Genomic DNA, 22,329 nt, shown 5'->3' on the forward strand with positions numbered 1-22,329 from the left:
TTTGCATGGGCCAACCACATGCAAAAAGCAAAGAGCATCTGGGAGAAGAAGCGCTGCCAGCATTGCTCCTCGCCTCTTCTTCCAAGCTTCTTCAGGGCAAGGCCTCTCCGCACGCAGTTGTCGCCCCCCCCGCTCCAGAGCGCGCTGACGTCAGAGCGCCCAGCCCAGCTCCGCCAATCAGCGTCGGCGCTATTATAGCCGGGATGATATAGTGTGAGTTTGCCTAGCAACGAGGAGAAGGAGGGAGGGAGGGAGGAGGAGAGGATCCCGTGCGAAGGCTCCCGCAGCAACAAAAGCGCCAGCGGAAGCGGAGGAAGTAGGAGGAGGGGAGAAGGGGACTGTTTTCCTCTCTCTCTCTCTCTCTCTCCTCTCTCAGGCCCCCGAAGCAGGAGCAGAGAAGAGGGGCCCGGGAACACGTCTGAGGGGGGGAAGGAGGACACCCCAAAAAAAAAAAAGGAGGAGGAGAGGAAGGGAAAAGACCAAAAAGGGCAAAAAAGGCACCCAAAGGATACCTGTCCGAACACAATTAATAACAACCACACTAACATGTACTATTAGGATTATTATTCTCTTGCTCTTCTGAGTGAAATCATAAGACTACAACCATTAATAATAAACAATATGTACAAACGATTATATTTTATTGTCTCGACATATAATAATACAAATATAATACTAATAAAATCAAACAACAGTGCTATACCGATTATTTTATTCTCCCGGTCTTGAGGAGATAAATAACTAAATAATATGACCATAAACATAAATAATTACTACATCTACTACTATTATTTTTTCTTTGTCTGAGATTACCTCATAATAAATCAGCAAACAATTAATCCTATAAAATATACTAAGAAAAATACAGAATATTGTTTTATTTGCCTCGTCTGCGACAAAATAAAATAAAATAATACAACGTTTAATAAACATAAAAGTAAAAAATAAAACACAATGATAATAATACTAATAATTTTATTCTCCGTCTCGATGAGATAAATAAATATAATAAAATTATGATAATAATAAAACAACAAGAATATTTATTCCGTCTCTGGGGAGATAATTAAAATATATAATAAAAATATCCAACGATTTATTACTTATCCTCCTTGTCTTGAGGAGATAAATAAATAAAATAATAATACCAAAAAATAAACATAAAATTCATAAAGGCACCCGATGATTATGATAATGATGATTTTATTCTCTTGTCTCTTGAGATAAATAAGTAATAAAATACAAGAATATTAAATAATAAAACGATTATTATTTGATGATTATATTGTATTATCTTCGTATTATTTATTTATTTATCCAGAGACAAGGAGAATAAATCAAAGATAATAATAATAATATTTAAAATAATATAAAAAAATAAAAATAACAAAATATTACAAAGACGACGACGATAATAATCATATAGTAATAGTAATAATACTACTGGTTGATGTTCATTCCTCCTTGCCTCAGGAGGAGAGACCTCTTTCCTGCCCTAAATCCCAATGGATGAAGGACCCCCCCTTCCCCAATGAAATCAATGAGTAAGTACCATGGCTTGCCTTCGATCTTGTTGTCTATGGCGACGACGCTGTGCGCCGGAGGAGCTGCAAGAGAGACAAGGGGGGAAGGGGTTATTTGAGCGCCGGAGGAAGAAGAAGAAGCAGAAGCAGGCTGGCTCTATTCGCCCATAGAGACTTGGCGGAGCCCCCTGGGCGACCCCCCCAATGCGGAGGTGAGAGGGAGGGAGGGGGTCAGAAGAGGGGCTCCCTCCTCCTCCTCCTCATTTAACCTACTGTCGCGCCTGAGGGCAGGCGTGTCGGTTGCCCAGCAGCGAGGAGGCGGAAGGAGCTGGGAAGTGCCTGAGCTGGTAGACGCCCGCGATCCATTGCCCCCGGGCCCTCCCACCCTACATCGGGCGAGCAATAGAGGGAAGTCGGATGCGAAAGGAGCAGGGAGCATGAGCACCCACAGGGACCAGACCAGGATGCGCGGCCGCCTCTGCGCAAAACCAGACTGCCCTGCTGCTGCCGAGCCCACGCGCCTCCGCAGCAGGGGTTGCATAATGTATGCAAACGAGGAACGGCGGGGATTGGTTGGCTGGGGCGCTCGGGCCCCGCCCCCGGACGCTTGCGGTCACCACGCTGGTGCTGCTGACGTAAGTCCGGGCGCGCGGGGCCCGGAGCGCCCAGCCAACCAATCCCCGCCCCCCTTTTCCCACATCTGATCCCACAGCGCCGCCTAACGGCCGACAATTCCACGCTCCTCCGCCTGTTGCGCTGAACTACATTTCCCATGAGTCCCTCCGGCATCTGGCGAAGGGGGAGACTTCCGGGAGTTGGAGTCCCACCCATTTGGAAACTCTCAGACTCAGGGCGACCTCCCGTTTCAAGAGGAGAGAGACATTGTCCTGCTGCGTTTCATTCATTCTGTTCCAAGGAGGGATTATTTTCGAGCTGTCCTCCATTTGCCGCAGCCGCAGGACTAACATCACTCGAGATTGGACAAACGTCTCAGATCCATGGATTCAAACATCCATATAATTCATTATATATTAATATTAACTAATAATACTGATGATGATTATAATTAAAAACACACTGAAAGGAGGCATATGGCGGTAAGAGAAGCAAACAGATAACTTCCTCAACATTGGGAGATGGTGAGGGATTGGCCATGCTTGTCGTTACAATTCAGTGTCCAAGGAAACTGCCTTTTGCGGTAGAAAACACTGGATATTCAGGACTAGTTGGAAACAGGAGGGGGAAGGAAATAGCCTCGAAACCCATCACCGGCTGTCAAAATTTTATAGGATTTGTTGTTCAGTATATGCAGCAAGAAATACAATATTTCCCTAATTTTTCTGACGACTCCTAACTTACAAAACACAGTTTTACCAATCTTTCTAAGACTGGGAGGAGAAGAGATAAAAGACACTCCCAAGGGAGATGAAGTGAAATTTGATGAAGCCCACAATTGGAAGCATCTGTCCATGGCGTCACAAAAAGCGGAACTTAGACAGGGAACAGACATAAAAAAGTTGGGGGGGGGCTCCATCTTTTAAATTAAAGCTTGGAACAAGGAGGGGAAAATCAGAATGTTTAAAAACCAGGTGAAATTTTTCTTAAGATAGTCCTGCTAAAACCACTGTGCCCACAAGAATCTGGCCACTACCACAATGGCAAGAGTGACCCTTAAAATATATTCCTTGGGGTTATGCCAACACACAACCCTTGATCTTTGGTCCCAACCAGTCTTCCTCAACCAGGCGCCTTCCAGATGTGTTAGGTTTTTAAATATAGTATATAAACATGGCAGGGTGGCTTTTATATGGGATTTTTTAGTTTTGTTTTAAAATTTTGTATGTTTTGTGTTAATTTTAATACTGTTTTATCTAGATGATTTAAGTTTTTAAATTTTTATTGTAAAGCCTTTTAAAATGTTTTTTTCTTGTGAGCCGGCTTGGGTCCATTTCTGGAAGAAAGGCGTCATAGAAATGAAATAAAATAGGTTACAATGCTCATGATCTCCAGGCAGAATGTTTTGCTATCTGGAAATAAAAGGTGCTGTATGTTGAGGTTGCACATGTATGGAAGGCACCAGGTTTGGGAAAAGCTGCTTCAGGCAAAGAATGTTAAGCAAGAGCACAAAGGAGAGAAATGCCTATTTATATGGAATATAGCAACAAGCAATCTACCTATTTATATGCTGTATATCTACTGCACAATTAAAGAGCAAATCAGTGGGCTAGCCAAGCTACACAAGTTTCATTTAATACTTTCATACATCTCTTTCTATCTCTAAATTCAGCATTTTGGGCTAGCCTTTCCTCAGCTCAATATGAAGATTTGGAGGGTGGAGACAGAGACTCCTGACTTCTAACTTTCCCCATAATCTACAAGATAAGACTAGAGAGCCTTTCTTAGAATTAGCACCAAGATAATTTTTCTTCTTGCTGTAAATTCCTTCTTAGTTACCCACATCAGCATATAAACCTGGGATCTTTTTAGCTCCCAGTTTCCCAGTACAAATTTACTGTATCCACAAATTCAGCACAAATCCACAAATGGTGTACAAAGATAGAATGTATGGAGTTGGAAGAGACCACAAAGACCATCCAGTCCAGATGCATGGGATCACAGTCATACCTCTTCATTTCAGCCTAGGAAATGAAGTCAATGCTATACTTGATGAATTTTTAGAGTGCTTCAACCAAAAAGCAGTTCAAAAGGGAAAACAATGGCAGAACAAATGTGACCTTTCAAGAGCTCCCTTTCTATATTTCCTATAACAACTATTTTAGCCTTTATTTCAGGCCGGTTAAGATAAAGGATGGGGGAGGGATCATAATAACATATATACAATAAATTGTATTGATTATGGGGTGTTCCTGCCTTTTAAAATATTTGCTTAGAATTACTACCACAATTGTGAAAAGAAAAGTGTAAGACAGTATTTAGGGCGGAAGAAGTTCCTGCGTCTTAAAAAAACATTAATACCGCCCAATATTACTTATATTTTATATGTTCAGTACTGTATTTGCTTTAGTATGTGAAATCAAGTCACAGAGGCCTAAATCCAACTGTAAGTCTCAAACAGAGCAAAACCACTGAATCAATAGGTTTTTTGTGGGTTTTTCGAGCTATGTGGCCATTCTAGAAGGAAGAAACTCTTCTAGAACATGGCCACATAACCTGAAAAACCTACAAAAAACTATGGATGCCGGCCATGAAAGCCTTCGACTTCACTCAATAGGTTTTGATCAACAAATGTAAATCAACAGTTATGAAAATTCATTGGGTTTCTCCTAGTTAGCATTAACAATTGGGTTCAGCAGAAAAAGGCAACAATTTTTACACTTGGCTCCCGCAAGGCAAGCTGTCAATCTCTGGTTTGCCTGATTATTGTTAGAGATGCACACTGTTAGAAATCTTAATCTTGAGCTGAGCAAGTACATCTCTAACAAAAGTATTATGGATATACTTACAAGCAAAGTCATAAGCAAACTCTGCAGGGTTCAACTCGTGCAGGAATGTGTGACAGAACTCATGTATTATTCTGACTGAACATAAGTTGAATTCAACTTAGAAAAGCATAATTATTTGGGAATAAGTCCCATTAAATTTAGTAGGTCTTGGAGCAGATTGATGGGCAATCAAAGTATTAATGTTGAGACTTATAAAATTCATTAACGGTTATTGCACAGTGGGCTGGGAATCTCTATCCAAGTCACAGGACCTACAGCTGGGGTCCCTGTCTGTTCATCAGTGAGTCCCCAGAAGTGGAGATGGAGGTGGAAAGGAGAAAGAGGAGGAAGAAGAGGATGTACAAGAACAAAAAGAAGAACAAGAAGAAGATGATGACAATGACCACCTAGGAGATACCTTTTTCTGGTCGTTTCCTGTTGCTAAAAAAAGAGGCCACCAAAACATGGTGAAAATGTCCCTATGGTGGCCCCTACATAGCTTTGGGGACTGTTTTCTTTTAATTTTTACAAGGGGTGTGGAGGAGGCACATGGACCTCCAAGGACTCCTGGGTCCCTAATGTGGCCCTCTAACTTCCCATAATTGTCCACTTCTGCTGTAGCCCATTTTGAATAATCAGTTAGTAAAACTGTTCTTGAAATCTTTACCATTTAATCTGTGTAATCCTAAATACATACACTCTAAAGTAAGGAGCCATTGTTTTCAAGGTACTTATAGTAAGGTAAGCACACAGTGGTTTACAGCCTAAAGCCTATATTGCTAAGATTCAAGTTTAAAAAATTAAAAACACTGAAAGGAGGCATATGGCGGTAAGAGAAAGCAAACAGATAACTTCCTCAACATTGGGAGATGGTGAGGGATTGGCCATGCTTTGTTACAATTCACTTGTCAAAGAAACTTGCCTTTTGGGTAGAAACTGGATATTTCAGAATAGTGTGAAAAAGGAGGGGAAATAGCCTGAAACATCACCTGGCTGGCAAAATGTTATATGGATTGGTTTTTAAAAAATAAGTATATACAGCAAGAAATACCAATATTTCCCCTATTCTGAAGACTCCTAACTTACAAAACAGTTTTAACAATCTTTCTAAAGACTGGGAGAGAAGGAGATAAATGACTCTCCCAAGGGATGAATGTGAAATTGAAGCCACCATTGGAAGAATCTGTTCCATGGAGTCACAAAGTGGACCTTAGACAGGGACCTTAGACATCACCAAGGTTGGGGGGGAGGAGAACTGCATGAGATCAGGGAGTACTGCTGGGTACCCCTGGTGCAAACCACATAGGGTTTTCAATATAACAAACCAGTGCTTTATTCATCCACATTTTAGGTCACAGTTGTTACAAAGCAGTTTCCATTACTGTTACTATTACTATTATTAAAAAGATAAAATACTATTAAAATTAAACCAACACAGATGTGCTAGTTAAAAATAAAACAAGCTCAGAAACACACCAAGAACCAACACAGATTAATTAGCATACAGTTTCCAAGCAACCTGCAAAGGCAGCCCAAAGCAGTATGTTGTCATAGCCTAACCTTTATGTACCCATGAATGTAGGATGGTGGCAAGATGAGCCTTGCCCAGATCTGTTCACAATATATTCTAATTTATAAAATAGAACCCCCCCCCCACATACACACACACCTTCATATGTCATTTTCTGAGGTTTGGCTTTTTAATCACCCATCACTTCATTTATAATGCATATACAGTACATAGTTAGAGGGTTTTTTGGCTCTCGTGGTCAAACAACTCTAATTTACCTTCCTGCTTTCTCTGAAAACTGCAATAGTTTTCTTTAAACAAAATACTCCAACTTCCATAATGTATAACATATGATTATATAATACTTGCCTATTGCTGAAGACAGAATCAGGAAACCAAACTATTTATGATACGCACCTGGAAATCATCAAGTACAACTTTAAAAGTATATGAATTTAGAAAAGTCTGGATTTTTAGGCCTTCAGAGTCTATTTGCATTTTACAAGGCAGATGTGTTTGCAGGGTTATATATAGTAAGTGTGATAGGAAAATGAATATTACAAAATGTATCTGCAGTAGTACAGTCCAAAGCTAGGTGGACAAACCTCTGTGGGAATTAGGCACACGTGATAATGCCTTAAGACTTATCACATGCAATTCACAAAATAAAATAATTACATACTGTTTTCCCATGCTGAAAGCAAGTGTGGAGAATACTTAACATTCTTAAAATGCAGTATGTTCACGGGCCTCTACTTTCCTTTGCTACAGGTACATAAGAGCAATGGTATCTCATTAGCATTTCCTAATGGTAAAGGATAGCTTGCATACCAACTGCTGGTATGAGAACAAGAATAAAGTATTTAACTAGGTGGTGGAGTTAATTAGTAAACCATTAGAAAATTTAGGTAGTCTGATTATGAGCATGCTTCTCATGGAACAAGACATAGGTAATAGCATTAAACCACCTGCTTTTCTTTGCTGACAATAATAAAAGGAATAAATAAAAAAGAAGAAGCACTCCCAGAACCCTTTTTGCTGCCACCCATAAGAATGTCATCCAGTATTGGCATTTGGTTTCTTATAACCTTGCCATAAGTGGTTTGATCTTGTTCTAAAAAGAAGTACATAAGGTGAAATTGGTTTGTACAGCAGCATTTTTAAACCCCAAAGGAGCAGAGAAAAATGAAAACCACAATGAGGCAGAAGGCTGGAGAAAACAGCCAAATAAAATAAGCCACAAACGTAGAATTTGCTAGGCGTGGTACATATTACACACACATATATCAGTGGGGAGGGCATACCTGATCCCCTCTAAGGAAGGCATTTCAAAGGTAGTCCACCCCCACAGAAAGGATCCTTTCCTCAGCAGCCCTCTTGCCTTACTTATGATGGTAGATGCAGCTAAACATCTAAGATTCTGTCAGTATATTCAGGTGACAGATGCCACACCTTAAAATATCTTGCGTCCCCAAAAATGTAAGGCTTCACATGAAAGTCCAAGGCACTCTAAACTGTCCTTGGAATTGTACCAGTGGGCAATGAAGCAGGTCTAAAAAGTCAAGAACTGTTCCCAAAAGCTGGTCCTTGTTAATGGTCTGGTATCCGAGACAAACTATAGTTCTTAAGTATCCCCCTAAAAGATAGTACCACAATACAAAATATTGCAGCTGTTATTAGGTAATGGATAGGTCCCCTCTGTTCAGCCTTGGCTGGGACACCAACCTGCTGATGAAAGATGCTCCTTCTGCTTAATCTGAAATCATCTCCAAATTGTGAACCTATTATTTTGGAAGAAGCAAATCTCATGTAGAATTACTTGACCACCAGACTTCTTGGGCAGTTAAACTATGTGTATGATTTTTCTGTCCTATCCAGATTCAGGACTCAATCCAACTACATCTAACATGGACATATTAGAGCTAAAATTTTAGCTCTCCCAACAAAACCTTTTATTAATGAGTGACACTCCTACTTTGTCAGTCCTGAGCAAATTATTCAGGGTCCAGATCACATTTTTGTCCACTGGTGTTGTTTTATGCAGCTTTGCAAAAATGCCTGTAAGCAGAATTCTATGAATTATTAAACATTTTCATGTTCCTGAGGATTGTAAGAACCCATTACATAACAGGCAAGAGCGAACAAATAATGCTCTGCAGTCCTCGTGTGCAGTGAAGTATTTAAAAACAACACTTTCCCTAGATTATACTTAGCTACATAAATTACCATTCAAAATAAGAACAAAAATTAAAGAAAATGAATAGTGGCAGAGAGAGAGAGAGAGAGAATATTTTTTCCAGAGGTAGAAAGGACTCTAAACTCCCTCTCAGTCTCTCTCTGCTTTCCTCCAACCAAATTCCAGGCAACAATGCTTGAGGGATCTTATCCCAATCTGATGCCTTTCAGATATGATGGGAGTTGTAGCTGAATAAACTCAAATGCACCCTGTTTGTCTGGCTTTGTAGATGCTGCTGCTGCACCTGATCTAAATGTGCTGCAGGAGGGGAAAAAACCCCTACTTCTTAGAAGACCTATAAGAAACAAGAGAGGAGTGAGCAAAACATATACCACTTGGCTCAAAAGCGTTAACAATCTACAACAGGGACTGTGGATGAGAAGCTCTTAACTCTCAGGAAGGAAGAATTTCCTAATGAAGTAACTTTTGACAAAACAGATTAAAAAGTGTGTCTACTGTATATGGAAGGATATGCCAAAGAGAAATATAAGAACATTTATTTTTCTTTGAATGCAAAAAAATATTGTTATACAAGTTGTCTCCCTTCTCCAAAATGCTTGGGACCATAAGGGTTTTGGATTTTGAATTTTTTCAGATTTTGGACTATTTGAATCCACATATTAGGAGATAACTTGGAGATGGGACCCAAGTCTAAACATGAAATTTATTTATGTTTCATAAATATGTTATACACATATCATAATGTAATTTTATACACAATATTTTTAATAATATGCATGAAACCAAATTTGTGTACAATGAACTGTCAGAAAGCAAAAGTGCCACTATTTCAGCCAACCCTGTGGACAATCTGGAATTCTGGATAAGAAATATTCAATCTGTCCTGAATCCTTAATATGTCACAATATATCACAACTAAAATAAACTTATGACAGCCAAGTCATCCCTCTGCTCTTTGTTCTAACTCCACTTCAAGGTCTCATCTTTCGTCAGTAACACAGGTCTGCAAAACTGAGGGTCATAAAAACTTTATTAAAAATGTAGATTTTATAGGAATTTGACATTTCAAATCCAAAAATGACCTCCGATTTGCTCCATCATGTACATTTTTTTCACAATTTGTTTTGATGTTTCTATGTTGCAATATGTGACTAAATGAAATGATCTTGGAAAGAACTATCCTGCTAGGATCCAGAAAGGGGTTGAAGTCTTCTAACAAGGTGTTTAAAACATTTTAATTAGCGGATATGAAATACAAAAATCCATTCAAAAGTACAAAAAGAAACTTCAGTGGAACATCAGCGTCCCCACTTAAACAAAGCTGAGTAACAACTGTATTGATAAAAATTTCAGATTTATGAAAGAACTACATGTTGCAAGCTTTCAAAGTCACACTGGCTTCTTCATCAGGCAAACAGGAGGGGAACAAATGAAGAAGTTAGCCATAGGCCTGCATTTCCTGTTTCTGGTCTTATTTCAGATGGCAGGGAGGACTAACATCTTCAATTTTTTTCCCTGTTTGCCTGATGAAGAAGCCAGTGTGACTTTAAAAGCTTGCAACATGTAGTTGTGTATTTTGGTTGTCCCACTGTTGTACCCATTGGTTGTACCCATAAAGGTACCATTGTTGGAATGTTATTGGATTTGCTATATGGCCAACACTGCTACCCTGAGATTCAGCACTCAGGAGTACATTAAAAACAGCTACTATATGTGGGTGGGGGGTTGGATTTCATCACAGGCCTGTATAATCTGCCTGACTCCCCACTTGCTTATATGCTTTCAGCTAAGATCATTCCCATCTCTATTTATTTAATTATTTTTATTTCACTTCTATTCTGCCTCTCTCCCAAAATGGGAGCTCAAAGTACAACTTTCCTCTAATAGTAATCATGTTCTTATTGTAGCTCTTCTTCAAGACTTTTCAAAATCACTACAGCACACTTATTCAGTATCATCATCTATCAGCCCTCTTCCCAATCCTTGCTGGCCCTTTAAGCTCTATCATTCCCTCTCTATCTACAACACTTAAGCACACAGCTGGCACTAGGTGCATCAATAAGAAGCAGCCATGAGTGTTTTCAGATTTCAAAGCCAGGAAGCAGTTTAAACTATTCTGCAAAAACCCAGCTGTTAGGCTTTGATTTCTACTGCTATATTTATTTATGTCCCACTATTCCTGCACTCCGTGGGGGTGTGAGGGTGGGCCAGTGCCATCAGGCCTATCCTTAAGATACAGAGCCCTCAGTCTGTCCATCTGCCTTGGTCCAGGCCTCAGAGGGAGAGAAGAATGCTGGACCTTATCCTCTTCCCCTCAACCATTCCCTTCTCCTTTTGTGTCGTGTCTTCTTAGATTGTAAGCATGAAGGCAGGGAACCGTCTAATTAAATGATTTTATGTACAGTGCTGTGTAAATTTACAGCGCTATATAAATAAAGCTTAATAATAATAATAATAAGGAAGGGGTTATATTCAACTGACTAAAACAATACAGTACAGTACAATAAAAACATGAAAGAGATTTTAAAAAAAAACCATTTCTTAAAATTAAAGCACAATTTAATACCATGGCAATGAAAGAAAATGCAGCAAGAGGCTCCTTCTGCAGCAACAGAAATCAGTTGCCAAATTCACATCTGAAGAAGAAGTTATTTACCTGCTGGCAGAAACTGGGGGGTAGCCAGTTTGCCGTAGGGAGTACCAAAGCCCAGGAATCCTGTATCAAAGTAGATCTGACATGTTCTACTTGCCTGATCAGCTAGGGCATCTAGCAATCATTATCTCAATGCAAGATCCAAGCCAAGGGCTGTTAAACACACACAAACTCAATGACTCTACCTGTCAAGCCGTATTTACTGACCTTCCTTTACCTTAAAGGAGGATGAAATCAGAACTGTGTATAAAATTACAACAAAGGGGCAGCAGGGAGGCTAAGACCTCTTCCACAGCTTTCCTTGAACTCTGAATTTCAAAGTTTTCCCAGACTGGTTTCTGAATTGTTTTTCCCATAGCAGTGCAGGGAAACCAGCATGTCAGCTCCTTTCCAATGACCATCTTTCTACTGGCTGCAGGAAAACTGACCTCTGTTGCAGCCTCACCTGGGCATCCAAGTTAATATGAACTGTAGCGGGTCAGCCATTGAGCAGTGTAGCCATAGAGCAGGGGTAGGCAACCTTTTTGAGCCGGGGGCCGGGTTGCTGTCCCTCAGACAACTGGGGGGGCCGAAGCCAATAAATAAATAAATAAATAAATAAACCAGGACAAATATAGGACAAAATTTTCAAATGGAAGACACATTTTTTTTTAAATGGAGAACACGCGAAAAAAATTGCTGATTTTTTAAAAAATGCTAATATAAATGCATGTTTCTGACAATTGCCTCCCAAAGGCCCCGGCGGCAATCGGCGGCAGGACCAGGCTGGGGCCGGTCCCAAGGCCTCGCCGGGCCGCATCCGGCCCGCGGGCCGCAGGTTGCCTACCCCTGCCATAGAGAGAGCAGTACTAATCCTGATTGACTGTCCACTTATTCTCTTCGAACTGGAGAGCAAGTGAACACAATCGGTTGAGGGAGCAGGACACACATAACACATTTGTGAGGTGATGATTCACCTTGATTTTTACTGTTTGGAAGTTCTAGCAGTCTAACTAATGGACTATGTTTACAGTCTACCAAAACCTCAGACTCCTATGCAGTGTTATGCCTGGTAGGTCAAATGTGCAGGGGCACGTTTAGCAGACTCCACTTTGTGCAAGTTGAATGTTTTATAAATAAATAAATTGCAGGGACGTTAGGCAACTATGCCTAAGACTTAGGGAGGATGACGCCTCCTTAGGTTTTAATTCTCATAGTGACAAGGCAAAGTTAATGATGCTTATGTCTACTATCAGAAAGAGGTGATCCATACAAGCCCATCTCAAAAGGTATTGGGCAGAGTTGTAATTTGGACCACAACTCTTTCACATTCAGCCTTACTGGCTGATCAACTTATCTATTTGTAAAGAATCTGGTTTAAAATTGAACCCTATGGCTATAAATGAAGCACGATAGTTTAGTTAAGGCAAGATAGCCATCTTTCAATTTCAGTTTTAAAAATAATAACATAGGAAATAAAAAGATAAACTTGTTTTTATGCAACTTTTTTAAAAATCTAAGACTCTGAAATTCAGCACATCATTTTACAATTACCTCTTCAGATGCTCCTCCAAATCCAAAACCACTTTCATGACTATTCCGTGGAACGGTTGTCCCTGAAGAACTGTTGGTTATAGCAAATCTCAATGTTGTGTCTATTAATTAGTTACTGCACAACCACACATCAAAAGAAATAGCCCGTTCCTGCCAAGAATATACTTAGCCTTAGCAGGAGCAATTCAAATTTGCCCTTCGTGAATGAGGCAGTGTTTTACAGAGACAGGAAGAGATCAAGCAGATGCTGCTATTCCAAGTCTGCTGTGCATTATGCTGGGCTGCTTATGGTCAACAGAAAGAAGGGCAAGTAATGACATCACAGAGTTTGAGATCACGTGCTGTTCTGTTACATAAAGCTTCAAGAGAGATTAAAATCTTCCTGACCAGAATTACACCTCAGCAGTTGCATGCACTTTCTTTCTGAATTACACACTTGCTCTTCCTTGTGTAATAAGTCATTTTTTGATCTTCAGTTCTAAAATATTATACACACTGCTACTTGCTTAATTTCAAGCAGGTTTTCTTCAGTAGACTGATCTTGCAATAGCGGGCCTGATGCTTCTATTATTATTATTATTATTATTATTATTATTATTATTATTATTATTATTTAACAAAAGTAGGTTCAAGACACCTTTGTTATAGCAATCCAAGTTTTATTTTCCCCAGTCTCAATGAAACAAAAACTGGAAGAAACAAAAACTATGGATGCAAGGGAAATAGGTGACTGGATTACTCATTTTATATTATTAGCACAGATAAAGCTGAATCTCCATGAACTAGCACAAAGTTCTAATTAACTCAGGAGCAAACCACAAAGACAAGATTAAATGCAATACCTGATAGACCCCCCCACACACACACACACTTTATACTTTCTGATAATTAACCATTACCTTCTGAAAGCTGTTTTAAAAGCTTTGGGCAGTGAACAGCAATGGAAATGTAAGAAGCATAAAAATAGTACAAATAATGATTTCAGACATACTTCCTCATGTTCTGGAAGTCTAGTATCAGCTTGATTAAAAAGATACAAGAACAGAAGTTTATTGCAGAATAGCTGTTGGCATGAAGATTAGGTTTCGTAAGGCTTTCTAATTACTTTTTCCTAAGCAGTCAATTGTTCATTAAATATTGCAATTATCTATATAGACGCAATGCCAACTAACACTCTTTCTTCATGAAATACTCCGGATTACTAAAGTACAGGATTAACAAGTACCCCACATCTCCTCCTGCTATTTCATCCTCGCTCATCCACACCCAATAATATTTCATAAATGCAAAGACGTGTGACTCCAGGTCACTGCACAGCAATGGTTCTGCAAGCAGCAATTAAGCTATGCAGAGACATTGCAACATAATGACTACACACTATATATTCTAGACTGCTAAATATTACTGAGGAACAATAGAAAAGCCACAGGTCTGTTACTTTTGCCACCAATCACATCAAGTAAATCCAGTTTCAGCACCAAAGAGTTTTTTTTCTCCCTACCCCAACCCCTGAGTCAGTTCAACACCTAAAGATTTCTACGTGACATTTCTTAGGAGGCATGAATCTCATTTTCTAATGATCAACTTTTACTTGTAATTAAGGATGGTGGGCTTGGAGATGTATCACCCACAGGGTAGGCATGGGCAGCTAACAACAACAAAACTATACATATAGAAATCACCAGGTGGTCAATACTCAAACTAGATAGACTATATAATTGGAAGCAGAAGGTGGAGAAGCTCAGTCCTTGCAGCCAAAACTAGACCAGGAGCATTAAGAAAAAGAGCCCTCCCTCCAGTCCATCTGCCTTGGTCCAGGCCTCAGAGGAAGAGAAGAATGCTGATCCCCTTCCTCACCACCATTCTCTTCTCCTTTTGTGTCGTGTCTTTTTAGATTGTAAGCCTGAGGGCAGAGAACGTCTATTATCACCTCTGTGATTGGGTGGCATATAAATAAATCCTATTATTATTATTATTATTATTATTAAATCAGAATAAAGCTGAAGAAGAAAACAAAACAGCCATCATAACAAAATATTATCTGAACAATGTATCAACAGAATTTACAAATATAATCCAGAATCTAAGGAGGACACAGCTAAGGAAGAATGCAGAAACGCCAAAAAGAAAGAGAAGAAATAATGGATAACGAAGAAATGCTTCAAGCAGTAAAGCAAAGAAGAGATTTTTATTTATTTATTTTATTCCAAGGGTTTATACCCCACCTTTCTCCCACAATGGGATTCATTTCAAAAGAAAAGGGAGATAGGAAAATCAGAACCATGAATGCAACTGTCCAATGACTAGTGCACAAGAATAAATAAAACTACTTTAAAAATCAATGCAAAGAAATAGAAGACAACAACAAAAAAAGAGACCTCTTCCTCAAGATCCTGGTCCAAAACTAGGCTCGGGAGAGCGCAGCAACCACATGCTCCCAAGCCCTAGTATGTGTGGGTGGCGCCATTACTGAGTGGCGCTCTCCACACAGGGGGCATATCCATGACATATGGGCATCTGAGCGCCCAAAGGTCAGTGCCAGGAAGGGTTGTGATATCACATCCTAAGGAAGAAGCCGCTCTAGGCAGCTTCTTCCTGCTGGCATATGGCTGCTGTGCAGTTTGGTTGCTGTGACAATGATCTGCAGCAAAGAGGGGTGACGTTTCCCCGCCCGTGTGTATCAGGCCTATAGGACTATTTAATTTCCCACACAAGAAAATACTGCTCAAATTTCTGCAGCATACTCCAACATGTAGAAAGAAATCCCAGAAGTGCAAGAAGGGTTCAGAAAAGCAAGAGGTACTGGGGACCACACTGCAAACGCACGATGGTTAATTGTGCGAGCCAAGGAATTCCAGAAGAAAATCAGCATGTACTTCTACAGAAAATCCTTTGATTGCATAAATCATGGAAAGCTATAGAATGCTCTTAAAGACATGGGAGTGTCACTACATTTGATACGTATGGGGAATGTGGAGAAACAGAATGGTTCCCAATTGGCAAGGGAGTCAGGCAGTGCTGCATCATATCTCCATATTGTATGCAGACAATATCATAGGATGAGCAGGTGTGAACTCAGAAAGAGGAGGGGTGAAGATAAGAAGGAACATCAACAGTCTAAGACAGGGGTAGGCAACCCTTTTGAGCCGGGGGCCGGGTGGCTGTCCCCCAGACAACTGGGGGGTCGAAGCTAAAAAAATAATAATTAAATAATTGTTTAAATAAATGAATAAATAAACAAATGTAGGACAAAATTTTCAAATGGAGGGCACTTTTTAAATAAAAAATGGAGGACACGTGAAAAAATTTGCTGATTTTTTAAAAAATATTAAGATAAATGCATGTTTCTGAGGCTCCTATAGACAATTGCCCCCCAAAGGCCCCGGCGGCAATCGGTGGCAGGACCGGGCTGGGGCCGGTCCCAAGGCCTTGCCGGGCCGCATCCGGCCCGCGGGCCGCAGGTTGCCTACCCCTGGTCTAAGATATGCAGATGACACTATACTACTAGTGGAAAATATCACAGACTTGGAACAATTTATAAGGAAGTTCAAAGAAGAAAGAGCAAAGGCAGGCTTAATGTTGAACATAAAGAAAACAAAAATAATTACTACAGAGGAACTACATAAATTCAACCTAAATAGTGAGGAAATTGAAATAGTTAAAGAGTTCTCATACCTTGGATCAAACATTGATCAAAATGGAGACTGCAATCAAGAAACCAAAAGAAGACTGGAAATGGGAAGGGCAGCTATGAAGGAACTAAACAAAATCATAAAGAGTAAATATATACAACTGAACATTAAAGTTAGAATCATCCAACCCATTGTATTCCCCATCACCATGTATGGATGTGAAAGCTGGACAGCGAAGAAAATAGATAAGAGGAAAATGAACTCATTTCAGATGTGGTGCTGGAGAAGAGTGCTGAGGATACCATGGACAGACAAAAAGACAAATAAATGGCTCCTTGAATAGATTAAACCTCAACTCTCCCTGGAAGCCCAGATGATGAAAATATAGCTGTTGTACTTTGGCCGTATAATGAAAAGGCACGAATTTGCTAGAAAAGGTGATAATGCTAAGGAAGGTGGAAGGCAGTAGAAAGAGAGGAAGACCATACATCAGAAGGTTGGACTCAGCAGGGCTGAATCTAGAGGAACTGAGCAGAGCAGAAGAGGATAAAAAGACTTGGAGATGGCTTATCCGCAGGGTCATCATGAGTCAGTGTCGATTTGAGGATCAACTTGAGAGTTTATAATGTCAGGATGCAACTCAGTACTATTTTCAAAGGATATTTGGTGAATTTGAATAACAACAACAAAATTATGAGGCGTTTCTTAAGTTAAAGGCCTAAATCCAAATGCAACGCCCAACTGGAGCAGACTCACTTAAACAATGACTCTTTCAGCAATTAATCTAATAGGGGCACATTAACTATGACTACCAACTGGATTTGACCCATAGTTGTTATCTTCTAACACACCTTATCAACCAGCCTTCCTTTTGCATGCATTGCAGACATTCCAAATTCACCAAATGCCCTTTTGAAAATAGTACTGAGTTGAATCCTGACATTATATGCTTACAGCAAATCTTTCAAAAGCAGTGAAGCTCAAGTGTGGCTTCAACAACATGAGGAATACCCCAATGTGAAAAAACTGAGATGCCTTCAAATCCAGCATTGTGCTTTCAGCAGGAGCTGAACTGATGGTACCAGGAAACTCACAGGGGAAGGTGTAACAGCAATAGCTCCTGTGCCCTTTCTGCTATTTGTTTCCTGAGCAGAAGACATCAGGGGTGTAGCTCTATTACCAAACATTTCATTTAACTGTTGCATCCAAGGCAGCCAGTAGACTCTCTCTTCTCTATGTTGTGTGTGTTTATGTGCCTGTTGACTTATTACAATTCCATAGGGGTTTCTCAGGCAAAGTTTTGCCAGTTCCTTCCTGTGAAATACAACTTACTGCACCTGGTATTCACTGGCAGTCTCCCATCCAAGTACTAATCAGGGCTGACCCAGCCTAGCTTCTAAGATCAGATAGGATCTGGTGCCGTTAGGGTATTTAATCCATGTTAAAGGTCTCTAAGTCAGCAGTTGCTGTAATCACACTTTCTGACAAGTCTTGATTTAAGGGACAATGTAAAGAATTGTTTTCAACGTCCTGAATAGACTTCCTTAGGAGATGTCAGTGTTCCTGTTCAGCTTATACAATCAGTGAAAGGCTCCACAGATCTGCGATTCCAATGAATATCTCTTCCACTCAAAGGAAAAACATTTAAATTCAGCAAAGATATATGTACCAGATGTTAATATTAAACCGTTTCCCCCCGTAGCTTAATAATAACGTTAACCAGTATTGGTCAGTTTTCTCTTTACGCACAGTTACTGTATTTTCTTCCCATCTCTAAAGCAGGGGCGGGCAGCTTCAAGAGATTTGGTGCTCACATGCCTCAGGGGGCTTTATCCATTCTACAGGTTTCCACCACCACTGCCATGAAAAAAAAAACCTTGTTCTCAAATGGCTACTTGCATCCTCTGAGAAACAACTGGCCCCACTGCATCATTTCAGCACAACCTGTCTTCGCCCACTTCTGTTTTAGGCCTACAAGAGCCTTTTCTCAAAACTACAAGTGACTAGATGGGTCTGAAGCTTTCCCAACTCTTTAAGAAAGAAAAATTCAGTGCAACAGCAGCAGCAGATTTACAGAAACCTTAGAAATGCTGGCCCCAGCAGAATGCATTGTGGCTTTTGTGCTGTCCAAAGAGCTTAATTACATTTTACATTTAATATTTCACGTTGTTCAAAATCATGACTACTGAAGTGGAGAAAACTCTGTTCACTCAAGACTGATTTTGATTACTGTGGCTGAATCCTTACTAGTCCAAGAACATGGCTCCTTCAAATCACTACTACAGTTGACACTGGGGGAATGTTAAATAGACAATGGGGAAATGTCACCACCAAGGGGGCAGCTTTCCTTTCAGTGTGTGTCCAAGGCCAAGGTTATCTGCTGTTACTTATCCATTTTCACATTATTCGTTTGGAGGGTGTATGTGTGGAACACCAGCCATTGCTGTGCAGGCAGAAAATATCCCCACTGTTCAAAAGGCAAAGCTGCAACTGCCTGCATGGCTTCCTGACCCCTTCCCAAGTTTCTACCATTTTCCCTCTTTTGTTCACGCACTCTTTGGTCACCACAGCAAAAGTAACTTACCATAGTGTTATAAATTAACAGAGATGTAGATTTGCTTTGTCGTTTGAAGACGCCAGCCCTATCCAGGCCTTCTAAACTCACAGAGGTAAATACATGGGGGGGGGGGGCTCTCTAAGTGTAACCCATTCCCCTCCAATCAACACTTTCCTCATGTGGAAGGAAGCCACCAATCTGATGCAAAAGGTCTCTTATATGTATGGAAACCCTCCACATGACTCTGAACATGCAGATTCCTAAAGTGAGAACATAAGAGGTTTTGAACTTCAGACTATGATTTTCCACACAAGGAGAGTAACATCGGAAGGGGTGGGCTGAGATCCTTCCTCCCCTCCCCAACATATTTACCTCCATTACTTTAAAAATCCAAGTAGGGATTCTTTTGGGGTGTCCTTGGGGGAGATCATGAACATTGTTGTGTCTGCCCAAACTGCTCCAAGGGCACCTCTAACCCAATCATATTATGAAAGAACAGAGAACAGCAGTGCAGATAAAAGAAATGTTGAGAATTCGAAATGTTGAAAATGTCAAGAACAAAGTGATATGAATTACTACTCAGAATGGATCTTGAACACTGTTGCAGAGAAGATGGTCAAAGCTGATGAATAAACTGGACACAACACAGGAGATCCATCATTAGATCTCCAAACATCTCTTCCTTTAATTGACAGAAGTCATGGGTAGTAGGTGAAAGATTTCAACTGAGACAGGAACCAGAACTGTTTGCCAGATGCCATTTCCCTCCTTAAATCTCCTGTCAGAGTTGCCATCTCACCAGGACTGCTGAGGAGAGGAAGTAACATCCTATACTGTATATAAAGTGAGCCTGTCATTTTTGCCCTCCACAGCTCTCATGGGGCAAAGTAAAGTAGGGGAGAGGGAGAGAAGCTATTTAGATCAAGGATAAAGAACAGGTGGAAAGGGTCTCTCCCTTTCCTCCAGAATCACAGTTCAGATTCAAATTATCCTTCTTCTCCTGAAGCATCTGCAGGAAGTTGCTCTCTTGTTCTACCATGGCACTATGGTTTGGGTCACAAAATCCTAACTCGTTTCAGCTTTCATGGGCCTACAACCCACATGAACAAATGCAAAATTAAACACAAGTACAATATGACCCCTGTATCTCCAGGACTGGTACCTGCAGTTTCCCTTAGCCATGTACGAAAAAATATGTGTTCTCTAGGCATTTTCTAGGCCCTTTAGCATGATTCTATGGTATGCTTCCAGTGGAAGTTGATCACAGAGTTGTGCTGGAGGACCTAGAAAAGTCTACAGGTGTTTTCTTTAGCAATCTTTGGATTCTCCACTGCAACTCTGTGATCAACATCTGCTGGAAGTCATTCATTTCAATAAGCTTGGCTGTTATCTGTGGTTTCATATTTCCATGATTAGTCTGGGAATGTATCCTCTGTGGATATGGGAGACATGCTGTATTATTAATCAGTACTATTTAACACATTTGACCATCTATGAAATCTCTCATTATGGAGTATTCTGTATTACTTTGATTATAGAATATTTCTTAGAAAGAACATTCTAAGAACAGATTTTTCTTGATGAAAAAATTCTAAATCTTTCCAAACAAAATCTGCAGTTTTACTATGTGGAGAAATAAGCATATTGATGCATATATAGAAATTTTCCAAGTGTAAATGGAGAAATTAATGTTTTAAAAATAAATTTGTGTCTCTGTAAATGTGATGTGGTGTCCTTTAATACATGTGGTACTAGTGCTATCATATTATGAAAAACCTCACTAGAGCAGGTTTTTGTAGAGCTGGGTCATTAGGTGTGGAACAACACCTATCAGTTGGTTATATTTTGTATAAAACAACCTCAAACTCAATCATATACTTACATGGAAACTATGAAGAGGCTGAAACTGGTCTACCTGTACAAAGGACTAAGGACAAACACTATTGGTTTAGATTTCCAAGAATTGAATTTACATTGCTTTGGGAGTATAACTGAATGAAGCAAAAAAAATGTGTTGGGATCAATCAAATTTTATTTAGATATATAAGATAGAAACATGCACTCTGTGTTGGGAAGGGTTGCCTTGTTAATTTTAAAACTTTTTTAAATAGCTAAAGGTACAAGTAAAAAAAAAAAAAGGAATGCTGAACCTTCCCCTGTTATCTCTCTCTTTTCTATGGCCTCACATTGCATCCCAGCTCACATTCTAGAAGGAACCAAGGCAGAGGATGAGAGGATCATAGAATCATAGAACCATAGCGTTGGAAAAGCCCTTAAGGGACATGCAATCCAACCCCTGCCATGCAGGAATTCACAATCAAAGCACCCTCAACAGATGGTCATCCAGCCTCTGTTTAAAGATTTCCAAAGGAGGAGACTCCACCACTCTCTGAGGGAGTGTGTTCCACTGTCCAACAACTCTTGCTGTCATGAAATTCTTCCTAATGTTTAGGTGGAATCTTTTTTCCTGTAGCTTGCATCCATTTTTCCGGGTCCTATTCTCTGGAGCAGCAGAAAACAAGTTTGCTCCAGCTTCAATATGACACTCCCTCAAATACTTGAACAGGGCTATCATGTCACCTCTTAACCTTCTCTTCCCTATGTCTCTCCTCATAGGGCATGGTTTCCAGACCATTCATCATTTTAGTCGCTCTCCTTTGGACACGCTCCAGCTTGTCAAAATCCTTTTTGAACTGTGGTGGCCAAAACTGGACACTGTATTCCAGATGAGGCCTGACCAAAGCAGAATAGAGTGGCACTATTACTTCCCTTGATCTAGATGCTATACTTCTATTGATACAGCCTAGAATTGCATTAGCCTTTATAGCTGCTGCATCCCACTGTTGACTCTCATGTTCAACTTGTGGTCTAAGAGAATGCTTTCAAGCAATAGAAACCATTAAATACAGAAACAGACCCCATCAATGTCCCCCATACTTTACACATTAATGGTGCAGGTGTACTGAAGAACAAATGTGTCCACTGTAAACACCCTCAAGTTAATCTAAAGATCATGTATTTTTAAAAAACAATCTTCATAGTACTGGCATATGATTTGGGAAGGTGGGTCCTGCTGTGATTTATGTAAGAGTGCTAGATTATTATTTGTGATAAACATGTCCCATACATTTGCTGGTTCCAATGGATCCATGTAATCTGGTGTGTTGATCCTTTTGGCATAAATCAACAAATTGGTACAAACACACACACACACACACACACACACACACACACACACACACACAAAAACTGTGATGACATGTTTTTACTGCTTTGAAAAA

The 22,329-nt window shown here is 40.0% G+C and overlaps 1 protein-coding gene across 3 annotated transcripts in view; it reads right to left on the reverse strand.

The window, feature by feature from the left end:
- The window catches only part of LOC121927230 (TSC22 domain family protein 1-like), a 114,240-nt gene that overhangs the window by 4,612 nt on the left and 87,299 nt on the right, over nt 1–22,329 (reverse strand). The window contains exons 1-2 of one of the 3 annotated variants that reach the window (XM_042460899.1): nt 12,860–12,912; nt 1,553–1,607 (exon numbers count right to left, since the gene is read on the reverse strand). The exons of the other annotated variants lie outside the window; for them this stretch is intronic. Coding sequence (XP_042316833.1) covers nt 1,553–1,607; nt 12,860–12,897 — 93 coding nt within the window. The 5' untranslated portion in view covers nt 12,898–12,912. Of the gene's footprint in view, nt 1–1,552; nt 1,608–12,859; nt 12,913–22,329 lie in introns of those variants that run through there. 3 annotated transcript variants of the gene reach the window in all.

Source organism: Sceloporus undulatus, chromosome 3, assembly GCF_019175285.1.
Source record: "Sceloporus undulatus isolate JIND9_A2432 ecotype Alabama chromosome 3, SceUnd_v1.1, whole genome shotgun sequence".
Classification (NCBI taxonomy): Eukaryota; Metazoa; Chordata; class Lepidosauria; order Squamata; family Phrynosomatidae; genus Sceloporus; species Sceloporus undulatus.